The 12,220-nt window shown below is 33.9% G+C and overlaps 1 protein-coding gene across 1 annotated transcript in view; it reads left to right on the forward strand.

Annotated features, from left to right (window-relative positions):
• The window catches only part of KIF6 (kinesin family member 6), a 156,796-nt gene that overhangs the window by 40,161 nt on the left and 104,415 nt on the right, over nucleotides 1–12,220 (forward strand). The window contains exons 8-10 of the mRNA XM_059467441.1: nucleotides 1,367–1,510; nucleotides 5,801–5,887; nucleotides 8,933–9,036. Of these exons, the coding sequence (XP_059323424.1) occupies nucleotides 1,367–1,510; nucleotides 5,801–5,887; nucleotides 8,933–9,036 (335 nt within the window). The remainder of the gene's footprint in view (nucleotides 1–1,366; nucleotides 1,511–5,800; nucleotides 5,888–8,932; nucleotides 9,037–12,220) is intronic.

The following is a 12,220-nucleotide window of genomic DNA, read 5'->3' on the forward strand; positions in this document are numbered from 1 at the left end:
GCAATGGGTTCTGCATCATGATAGCTGGTCACAGCTTTCCAGCATTAGTGTGGGAGGGTTCAGATTCTAACTGGGCTGCAGACTTCCTGCATGGACTTCAGAAAAAATGAACTTCCCTGTAACAATGTTCCCATTTTTAATGGAAATAACTTATCTTCTCTCTGGCTCTTTTCTCATCTTGTCTATTCCATTTATAGTCTCTGTGTGGCAGCGGCTAAGAATGTGCTTATTAATGTATGTGCTAGAGTACTATGAAATTTCTATGCAATATTATAAAGTAACAAAGTTTTAACGTGTTTCTATATAACAACTTGTAACATATGAGATTTGAAACCCTTGATCCAGGAAGGGGTTTCTAGATTCCTTTGCAAGACAGTAATTTTCTTATTATGCATTTGTGTTCCTCAGGGCTGCCAGTGTAAGAGTTATAGCTTTAACTTTGTGAAGACCATTTAGAGAAACTAATGCCACAAAAAGTCACTACTAAATTTTCTAAAATAGCATTTTTTTAATGTAGTGTAAACAAAATATATACCAATATGTAACATTTATTAAAGAAAAACCAACTCCTAATCATTTAGGAGAGCTTGCACAACTCATATAGCTGATGATTTTCAGTAGAGTGCTTGGCCAGATAACAGTTCACATATTTTATATCACAGGACATCATGGGGTAATCTGGCTTTTTATTTAATAATTAGGTCCCATAATATAAACAGCTGAGGAAGGAAACTGAGAATGGTAGGTGTACAATTTCCTTTCTGGCCAAGGCATATATATTCTAAACTGAATCATTTCTTTCCAGCAGTACATTGTAATCATGCACCCTTTTATTTGTGCTTTGCTTTCCAAGACATTTTCTCAGAAATAAATATATTGGCCCATGTACAAAGTGCATGTTTTAAGAATGTGTAATTTTTAAAGCATGCTTTAGCAAATATTGAGGAAGTTTTTACTTTAATACTATACATATTTTGTAGTTATGACAAAAAAAGCATGAGGAAGATTTTCATTGAGTTCCTGTGTCTTAGGAAAACCTGTGGGTTTGAGTTTATCATGTTCAGTTTCCATGTTGCTGAGAGACTGTAAGGCTAGGGCATGATAAAATTTAATGTATTTGGTCTTTCAGGTCCAGCTCCTACAAAGACATATAAACATACTGAATTTTAACTTGGAATTCTTTCAATAAAGCCAGTGGGTTTGCAGCTAACAGTGGAGTGCATAAGCATCCCAGTTTTGTTGTGTCAAAAGTTCTTGAGCAGATTGGATTTGTTCTTTATAGGTTTTATATGTTGGATATGTTCTTTATACGTCAAACATTAAGAGACATATAAGTTTAAGTATTTTATTTTTGCTATTGTTTCAGGTAATAATTGCCCTTGCAGAGAAAAACCGGTCCCACATTCCTTACCGAAACTCTATGATGACCTCAGTGCTAAGAGACAGCCTGGGAGGAAACTGCATGACTACCATGATAGCAATGCTTGCTATGGACAAAAGAAACATAGATGTATGTTATTTCTATCTTGAACAAAAATCTTGTCACTTCTCTCTAGATCCTACTCTTTTGATTTTTAGTATAGATTAAAATTCAAGTGTGTAAGCTTTTATTCTTATCTTTTTGAAAGGATATTTTAATTTTGTTTCTAGGAGATAATTTGGAATAGAAATAGATAATCAATGAAAAATGCTTTAGGATAGAAACAAATCATTTAGAAAAATGTGCTTTTCTCCAAGTAATCTCAAGTCAAGGAGCAGTTGGGAAATGACTTGCACCTAGTGATGAGCTACACTTTTTTTCAATTTTCTGATTTCCTGGTGAATAAATTTTTGAGTTATGAAAGTACATTTCCACTTAAAACCTTGGCAGAACTTCTGTTAGACATCTTTGGAGTCAATTTTATAGAATATGGTAGACAAATGGAGCGTTCACTCGGAAAGAAGGGGAATTGGGAGGGTAGTTTGGGATTTATGGAAATGTTTCAAATATTTTGTATCCTGTCACTGATTTCCTGAACTGGAATTATGTGTAGTGATGTTTTCTGTTTTTTGCAAATAGATCTGTATTAGTTTTTATCAAAAGTCTGTAGTTTTTATCAAAGGGCTCCAGACAGACGTAATGGGGCTACATCTGTCTGGAGATTGGTCAGCAATGATATTATTCAAGGATCTGTTCCAGGGCCAGTTCTGTTCAATTCATTCATCAATGATCTGGATGCAGGAGTTGAATGGCCCACTAGCATGTTTGCTGATGATGCCAAACTGGGAGATGCTGTTGACTCTCTTGAGAGACAGAAGGCCTGGCAGATGGATCTAGATATATTGGAGCATAAGGCTGTGATTATTGGGATGAAATATAACAAGTTCTGTATTTATATTGGAGTAATGTCCAACACAAACATAGTTTGAGAGACCAGTGGATGGAAAGTAGCCTTGCAGAAATGGATCTAGGGGTGCTGGTCAGAGGAGCAGTGAGCCCTGGCACTTAAGAGGGCACCACGTCCTGGGACACATGAAACACAGCACAGCCAGCAGCTCTAAATAGGTGATTATCCTGCTGTCTGCTGTTCTTGCCTTGAGCACTGTGTGCAGTTCTGAGCCCCACAGGTTAAGAAGGATGTGAAGGTCCTTGAGTGCAGCCAGAGGAGGGCAACAAAGCTGGCTAAAGTCTGGAAAAAATTACCTGTGAGGAGCAGCTGAGGAATTTGGGCTTGTCTAGTTTGGAGCAAAGAAAGCTGAGGGTGGCCTCATTCCTCTCTGCATCTCCCTGAAGAAGGAAAGTGGAGAGGGAGGTGTTGAGCTCTTCTCCCTGGTGTCCAGGGATGGATTGTGTGAGTATGGTTCAAAGATGTGCCAGGGGAGGTTCAGGCTGGACATTAGGAAGAATTTCTTTGAGAGAATTGTTAAACACTGGACCAGGCTGGAGAGGTGGTTGGTGTCCCAAGCCTGTCAGCATTTAAGAGGTGTTTGGACAACGCCCTTAACAATGTGCTTTAACTTGGTCAGGCAGTTGGATAAGCTGATCATTGTAGGTCCCTTCCAACTGAAATAGTCTAGTCTATTTTATTCTAGAACATGTAGCAATGTGAGTACACAGAACACTGCTCAAAGCCATTTATAATCAGTTTATTTCCTGATTTTCCTAACATAAAAGCATTCTAATATGACTAAACAAGAAAGGAAAAACTATTTAGTCTAAGACTGTTTTCTGAAATACAGTGGAAAATATACTCAAACCATACTTCATTTAGTTATAGACCTTTCCTTTAGAAAAGTGGACTTTACTGTTAAATGAAGACATTGCTCAGACTTGCTAATGTAGTTATGCAAACATATTGTCTGGTTACTGAGAAAGTTGGGGAAGTTTGCTAATTTTATTTTAAGCTCTGTGAGATCAGAAGCCTTTCATATATGAATTCATCAGGTGTATCTCTCATTGTGTTCTAGATTTCTATTTTGGAAATATTTAGATCGAGCAATTATCAAGAACGAGCTATTAAACTTTTCATGTTCTTGCTTTAATATATACTATTTACATCACAGATCTTATTCTTTGGTCCTCCCAAAAATAAAATAAAATGAAACAAAAACCCTAAAAAGCAAAACAAAACCCAACAACAAACCAAACAAAAAACAAACAAACCCCAACAAAACAACAAAATCCCTTCCTTAATCCCCAAAATCTGGAATGTCCAAATAATAAAGGAAGATGATAAGCTAATATGTCCAAATAATATAAAAAGATTATAAGTTGCTAATCATCAGAAAATGTCAGAATTAGAATAGGTGCATGAGTCATTATCTATAGCTATGTTAGGGCTGCATGTTGGTTTTTTTTTTTCATTGGGTGTTCATTTCACTCACAAACAATGCAAAAGATAGAACTATCTGCAGTATGATAAAAGCCACTTTCTGAAGGACCTAGTGTTGCTTCTTGTAATGAAAGTAATGAAGCAGAAAATTCAGAGTAAGAAAGGGTACTCATATGAAGAGGACAAATAGATTATTATCCTATAGAAGTGGATTATATTCCTACTTCTACCAATGAGTTTACTGAATTTCTTAAGTCATTACATTAAATTTTTTTGGAGTGCTTGGATGAAGATGTTGATTCTGATTTGTAGATACATTATTCAATATAACTGTAGCTGAAGCTGAATGGAAGCTATTTTGAACAGCAGATCATAAAATTACAATGATTGAGTATAATTTTTTGATACTTTTGACTTCAGTTTCTATTCTGTTAAGTATAATCATTCCACACACTTGCAGAAAACTTTAATTGATTAATCCTTGTAAAGCCCTGAGGTGTTGTGATGATAAGCATGCTACAAAAATGATTAGGAAATTAGATGTCTGCCTTGATTACCATTTTGATGGCATGGAATAAACAAATTGTAAGCTAGCATATTGAACATTGAGAACTGAATTGATTACCTACTCATTAATTTAACATGTGCTGCACACTAAATGGGGCAAAGAGATCTAATGGAAATGTATGTATGTGTACTGTACATATAACTGTACTTACTCTACATATAGGATTTAATTAAAATCACATTGGCTGATCATCATTGCAAAGGAACAGCACAGACAGATATAGAGCCCAACTAATACAGTGTGCAACTCTATTAATTGTAAGGCCTTCCTTTCTCTGTGTGTATCCTGTGTCTTTAGCAAGAATCATCTTTCCTCGTGTAACCCTTATTCAACGTTCCAAACCGAAACCTCCAAGCACTTAAAGGGACAGAAGTTGTGTAGAAAAAGGTGTATGAACATAACATTTAAACTGGTGTTTCCCTATACTGGAAGACTGAAAACTGCAGAATTACTTCTGTTCTGAAAATCGATTCTGTTACAGTAGTGAATTAATTTAGGGGCTAACAAATTCTCTTTTAAATGCAGGCTGTCACATCCCATAAGGGTTTATCATCCTCAAGGATCATTTAAATTTCTAAGATTTATTTTAAGATTTAATTCTGTGTTTTATTACTTGACTGAACTTTGATGCAGGTGCTGAGGTTTTATTCGTTAAATATGTACGTCTTATAACAGGGTCTGGCATTTAAGTATCAGCTGATCTAGAATGTGAGAACAATAGTTATCAGCATCTTTGATTTCTCTCTGTGTGCTAGATGGGAGTACACAATGGCTGTCACAGAATTTCCCCAACCAATTCAGTCTTGTATCTTTTTTTTTTCTGCCTTTCAGTCCTGTGGATCCCTGTCTTAGCTCATCTGACAAGTTTTTATCTGGTATCATAGTTCCCTTGTATGTCTCCCAGTTTCAAGTCTCCTAGCTTGTTTCTCAGTTGTCCTGGATTTCCCGTATTCTTCCCTCCATTTTTTCCCCAGCTTCTTTTACCTAAATTGCCTAGTCCATTTTTCACCAAAAAACCAACCAACAAACCAAAACCAAAATGACAACAACAAAAACATAACTTTTATTAGTTTTCTCTTTTTCTCATCATTCAAAGGTTATTGCCTTCTGTGTAGCATGGCTTTGTTATCCTATAGTTCCAGCTGGGGACTTACCTGAAACACAGTTGCTCAGGGGATAAACTGTATCAGTAAAATATGTCCTATGATTTAACAGTTTTATGTGCTCCTGTCATAAATATGCTAACCTAATTTCCCTTCGGTATTATGATTTTGGAATAGAAAATGGTAGAATATTTCTGTAACATACTCAAAAAATGGAAATGTAGTTTAATGGCTTCATTAGCAGTCTGGCTACTTACCTGGTGCAAAGGTAATTGGAATTCTGTCTTCTCTCTCATTTTTTAAAATTTTTCTTCCAGGAATCTATATCAACCTGCAGATTTGCACAGCGAGTTGCTCTTATTAAGAATGAAGCAGTTCTTAATGAAGAAATTGACCCCAGATTGGTGAGAACTGTCTGGGCACAGAGGGAAGGAGATTGCCTGGCTTAAGTTTTGTTAATCAATAGCATACAAATTGATGTTGGGGATTTTATACTGAAAAGTGCCATTAAATTGTTTTCAGATGCAAGCTCCAACTTTTTTTCTTTAAAATAACTGCCACTGTAACTTTTTTTCTTTTGGACACAATTATAATTAAGTGGATCTTTATCAAATCTATAATTAAGTGGATCTTTATCAAATCAAAGGCTTTCTCAACTCTTAAAGCATCTGAGGAGAAATGGTCACTTTCATTATCATCTTAGTGTTGTTTCTTTAGTATGATAATTCCTAAATCATAGTCACAGATTATTGGATGGTTCTAAAACTCTAAGAACATACCAAGATTGCTAATCATTTGATGAAGGCACACAATTTCGCTGAAACTATTTGTGTATTAAAAAGCTGAGAAATATACCAAGTCCTTCATTGAAATTGGTTCAAGGAACATTTTAGATAGGAACAAAGAACTTTGTGAAGTTACCATCAAGAAAAAAAGAGGGAAACAAGCAAAGGAGACAGAAATGGCTAATTAAGTAGCTAATGATTTTATTCATTGTTACTTTATGGTAATTAACATATTTCAGTTATTGTTAATAATTTTACTTTTATTTTTTCTTGTCTCTTCTTCTTGACTTTCAAAGGGAATAGAAGATCCTTGTCAAGTTTTCAGCTGGTTTCCTTTGTCATTATTATTATTTATTTTATTTTTCCTTGCAATTTCTAATAGCAATAGTATCACAGAGTTAAAAAAAAAAGGCAAAAAAACCCCAATAAGCATTGCACAACTTCTTAATTTCTATCTGTCTGTTTTCTTTTCTTTTATACATAGACTTTCTAGTAGCAAATCATGCAAAGCATTTCTTCCATGGCCACAGAAAGCTTTGATTGAGGTAAAGCATATGCAGGCTCCTGAACATTTACTACATCCTGTAGAGCTATACTCCATAAGTTTGGTATGTCTTGCTCTGCAGGATCATTTAGCAAGTAAAGCAAAAGTGGACACACGAGAGTTACAAAACCATCCCCTCTTGTGGAAAAAACAGGGGAACACAAGTACCTTGAATTTATATGGCCCTGTGCTCATTGTGGAATTTGTTGCCCATCTTAAGTGTATTCCCAGGGGGCAACTCTATTATTCAAAGTGCTGGACTTAAGATCTTTTTCATAAAAATCAAATTTTATTGTAATAAGATAGCATTAATTTTATGAAAAATCAAAACACAATTTATTGTCGGTATCTATCATCTGTGATATATGCATGCTTTATAAAAGGTGTTCACAATACGTCTTGGTGGATCTGAGTTAAGTCAGATTATTGCATAAACTTTATTCTTCATAATGGAGAATTCCTGACTTTTTATCTTAATGAGAAAATGAATTTGTACCTCTTATACTTTTAAGTGACTCATCTTTGAACCTCTCTCACTCATGGCTAAAGGACATAATTTAAACTGAAAATTGAGGTCTTGAATTAAACCTCATCTCTTCTGGTGTTCATGTAAAAATAGAAATGAAGTTATTTGCCTTCTGTAGATTTTTGTTTGTCTTAATAAGACTTGAAAATGAATCTTCTATCCATATCCTGAAATTGGGATTTCTGTTGTTGTGAGATTGAAGTTAATCATCCTAATAAATTTGAACATTGAACAGAGATCTTACTGTGATTCAGCTGTTTTAATTTTCTTGACTCACCAGCTGGCACAAACTATATCAGAGTATGGCACCAAAATGGGGCAATGTAAAATTAGGGTAAAATATTTGGCCTGCAACATTCTCTAAGTGTTCTTGCAACTTCTCTAATTAACAGTCATAATTTTAATAGGCTATTAAATAAAATATTTTAGACTTTCATACTTTATTCTAAAAACAACCCTATACACTGTAGGTTTAGAGTTAAAAGAAGTAATCATATGCACATTTAAAATAATTGAGTTTTCAAAGGAAGTTATCTTAGGAAGTTATGATTTAACCATTAAAAGAAATAGAAATGTTTGAAGGTGTTTTAACATCCAGCAAAAATAGGTGTCATTGATTTCAACAATCTCATTACTGGAAAGTGCATGCAATCAAAATGATTAATTTTCCTTAAAAACATTCTTCTCCTGGAAAGTTATTTTGCACATGGAATCAGTGTATGCAAATCCATCTAAAAATACCACTGGCCTACTGATACATTTGAGCCATATAAAGAGAGACTTCATTAAATAATCAACCATTAAGTGTCCAAGAATGCACTCATTCATGTCTTAGACTTAGGTATATGCACATTGCTCTGCTTTGTAGAATTTGGCTTTGAGAGTTTAATGATTAGTAAAATTTGGTTTTATATAGGCATTTATTCCCAAAGTACAGATTCTGACAATGACTTCCTAGAATTTAAAAATCTAAAGTTTTCCATGTAATGTTATTACTATTCATTAATACCATTTAATTTCATTGTTGCTTCCTGCCATCAGTTTGTTGTTAGCAACTGATGCATCCTACAAGTATAGCATGCAATAATTTTAATAATAGCAAAATGTCACATGAAAAAGAAAAAAAGGTAAGATTAAAATTATGATATTGCTTGGAAATTTCTGTTTCTATAAGAGAAAGAAAAAAAAATTGCTTTTGTTGTATAGTTGTCCTTACTCTAACAAAGGTGTCAGTTCTTAAATGTGTTTTCATTATTAAGAGGTAAAACGAATGAGTCAGAAAAACTCTTTTTATTTCTATGTCAAATAATATTTCTCTTTTGCAAAATATCTTTTGAGCTCTTTCTGTACAGCCAAGTCTTCTAACACAAGAATTTACTGAATTTGGAAGACTTTTCTTGGGTTTTTAAATGGAAAAAAAGGGAAAAAAATGCTTGGTGTATTTAAAGTATTTTGACAGTTTTTAGAAAAGACATCTTGTTTAAAAAAAGAGAAAACTACAGTTTATTTACCTAAACTAGACCTTCTACTGAAAAAATCATAAACAAGCTATTAATTTGTTGGTGATGCTTGGTTTATGTCTTGCTGTTTGTAGATGATTATCCAGCTGAAAAAGGAGATCCAGGATTTGAAGGATGAGTTGGCACTGGTGACTGGCAAGCAAAGAACATCAGAGCTTTCCCAAGAAGAGCTACTTCAGTAATGTCTTACATTGTTTTCATTTTCTCCTTTTATTATTATACTTTTCATCTGTTTCTTTATTGGCATAAATATTTAAATTCATCTGTGAGTTTTAAGCTTCCTTGAGTGAATAATAAAGTGGAGTTAGGTGCCAGTTTAGAATGGCAGATTTCCATGAAAAGCTCTGTGAGGCTGCTGGCTCATGTTTTTGCAGCCTCAGCATTGAGGAAGTGAAGTAAAGTAAATGCAAAGATGGGAATGCCTGTCAAATGCCAGGCAAAAAGAAGTGTTGTATAATAGGGGAGAATGAAAAACAGTCTCTCTCAAAACTGGATATGCAATCTGAGTAGATTCCAAAAAATATTCTTGTGCTAAGATGTATCCTGCTGCAGCATTAGTTTGATATAAACCAAAAGAAATCTCACATTTCGGATCCACGATTAGTCCGTGTCTTGAAAGCCAAATATTCTTTTTTTTTTAAATGGAACATTCGGTTGAAATATACTATTAATTCATGTAAATATTGTAACATTCTGTAGCTTTTGGTAACAGATCAGTACCGCATATAGAAACTTTCTAAATATGATGTGTTTACTCAGGTCTAAATGTTCACATTGACTGAATTCAATTTCTAGGCTTGAAAAATTGATTCTGTAGTATGGACCTATTTAATTACTGTACCTCAAGTCTATAAAGAAAGAACTACCTAATTTTGTTTGATTAGGATGTTAACAGTAACCAAATTGAAGCTGTAGGAATATTTAGTCTTTAATTTCTCAAGGGACTGCTCCAGAAGACAACTGCCAGTGCTCACAATTTCCCCCGACACATAGGAGAGTCTGGAGACATGAGGACAAGCTGCTACCTTGAACCTTGAATTTCTCATTTAGATTGTTCTCATTATTGATCCTTTACATCAGCAGTTATCAGTAATTATAATTTAAAAAAAATAGTTATATATATATTAAAAAAAAATAGTTATCTCCTACCCAGAAATGTCCCTGCAGTTCCTATGGAGTTAATATATATTTATCATCTGCCCAAACATGAGTGTCAAATGCACAAATAACATTGCAGAGTAGCATGAGATGTGACCAAGACTAGCCATAGAAAGAAAAGCACCTTTCTTTTTCATTATATGCAGAATTAAATGCCCTTATTGGTTATCTTCTTTTTACCCTGGCAGAAGGGTAAAAATACACCTTTTTAATCTTCAAAAGATGACAGACTTTCAGTGATTTTATTCAGACATACTTAAATAATTTATATGTTAGTTTAAATAAGTGCTTTCATAGCATAATTGTAAAAATCTGTCACATTAATTTTCCACTGTTTGCAGCTTACTTTGTGTAAAGAAACTGGGGTTTTGAAAATTGTATGAGTTTTCTAAGACCACAGTCACAAATCTTACTTGCTAAGATTTTTTATCTTTTTGCCATGGAAATGGCAGTCTTATAAACAGGAATAGGTTATAAATAGTAATGGATTAATGATTTATTAAATTTTTCATTATGATTATGCAAAGGAAAAGTAGGAATGTACCTTCTGCATAAAATTGCACTGTAGCATACCTCTGGGAGGCCTGATTTCAGAATTGTGACTAAAAAGCATATTAGTTTTATGTTTTTCCTTTTTATCTATGTAGCACAATATATAGTACATTACGCTATCAGAAAAGGTTTCTTCTAGGCTCATAACAAGGAATTTTGCATCCCATTACTCCAGAAAGAAGCAGGGTGGAGACTTTTATGAGTTTCTATCTGTATTAAGTCGCGCAATTAGAAATAACTTTCAAGGACCTCAGCTACGCTAGGTCAATGCAAAATTTTAAGGTTTCTAAATTTATCATTTCTTTATATTTATTTAGGGTCATGTAGCACATGTATTCATTGTTTCAAAATTAAGTTCTTTCTTGGAACAAATGCTGTGGAATTAAAATATAGAGCAGCAGTTAAGTACGGCTGACTGGGATATAATAATTTTCCTGAGGATCAATACTAAACAAGAAGGGCCTCAAACAATTAATCTCATCAATCATCAGTGCCATATAATAACATTTTTCAGGGATTGTTTTCTTAATATGTTTTTAAGTGAAAAAAAAAAGAAAATTGGATATATAGAGTTGCTCAAACAGACAGGCAAAGAGAGTGTTAGAGAATAACTGTCACATACATGAGTCAGACTGGCTTGTTGGTATTTGGGCTGCAGTTGAATGGAATGCTGAAAGCTAAGTCAATCTTTTCTAGAACAATTCAAGGGAAGGAAAATACCAAATGTCAGTGTTTATGAGTTTTGCATTTGTCTGTGTTCATGCAAACAGAGTGCTCACAGATAAACAGCTGATGCAGCTCAAAGACCCAAATGAAAATATAATGAAATGATAGTATAAAAAGCCATTACTTCAATGAAAGTATCTTTTTGTGGTTTTGAACATTTATACTTTTTGAGCTTGCTTTCATATGGCGATAACATTTGTGACCATGCTGATTTACATGTGTGAGCTTGAGGTCCATAAAAGTTCTGAGCATTTATGACAATCAGCAGATAGAATCTAAGTGTTCTGTCTCCAGTTAGAGTCTATCAACACATAACAGCAAATCTCCACGACAGTTCTGTTTATTGGGACTGGCCATCTGAGCTTGGAGCTACTCATTATCTGGAGAGTTTGTACACATTAAAGAATAAATATACAAGTGAGTAGTCCAAACAGAACTATGGACCTGGATGATGGCTGATAAAATCACGATTGACTATTACTGGAAAATGTCTATGTTGGGATTTAAATCTGGTTTTGCATCTATAATGAAACCTAAATAATATTATTTATCAGGAGCCATACAGATCAGTTTGTTATGACAGGGAGAAGAAGAAAAGAAATATGGTAAAGGTGATAATGCAACATACTCTGTTGTGCTTTATTTCAAGTGGCCACCCAAGAATGATTTTAAAGCACTAGTATTGTAGGGGATTATTTTATTATTATTGTTTTTATTGTTGATGTTTTTCTTTAATGTCAGAGAGGAAACTGTAATTAAGGTCATTATGGATTTCAAATCCCACTTAGACATTTTTACTGAGTTAAAATATCTTCTGTTTAAACTTAAATAAACTATATCTCATTGTGTGTGTGTGTGTATATATCTATGTAAATAATTCAAGTTTATATAGTTATTTTCCAAATTCTTAGACTTTGACTGAAGTC

Source organism: Ammospiza nelsoni, chromosome 3, assembly GCF_027579445.1.
Source record: "Ammospiza nelsoni isolate bAmmNel1 chromosome 3, bAmmNel1.pri, whole genome shotgun sequence".
NCBI classification, from domain to species: domain Eukaryota; kingdom Metazoa; phylum Chordata; class Aves; order Passeriformes; family Passerellidae; genus Ammospiza; species Ammospiza nelsoni.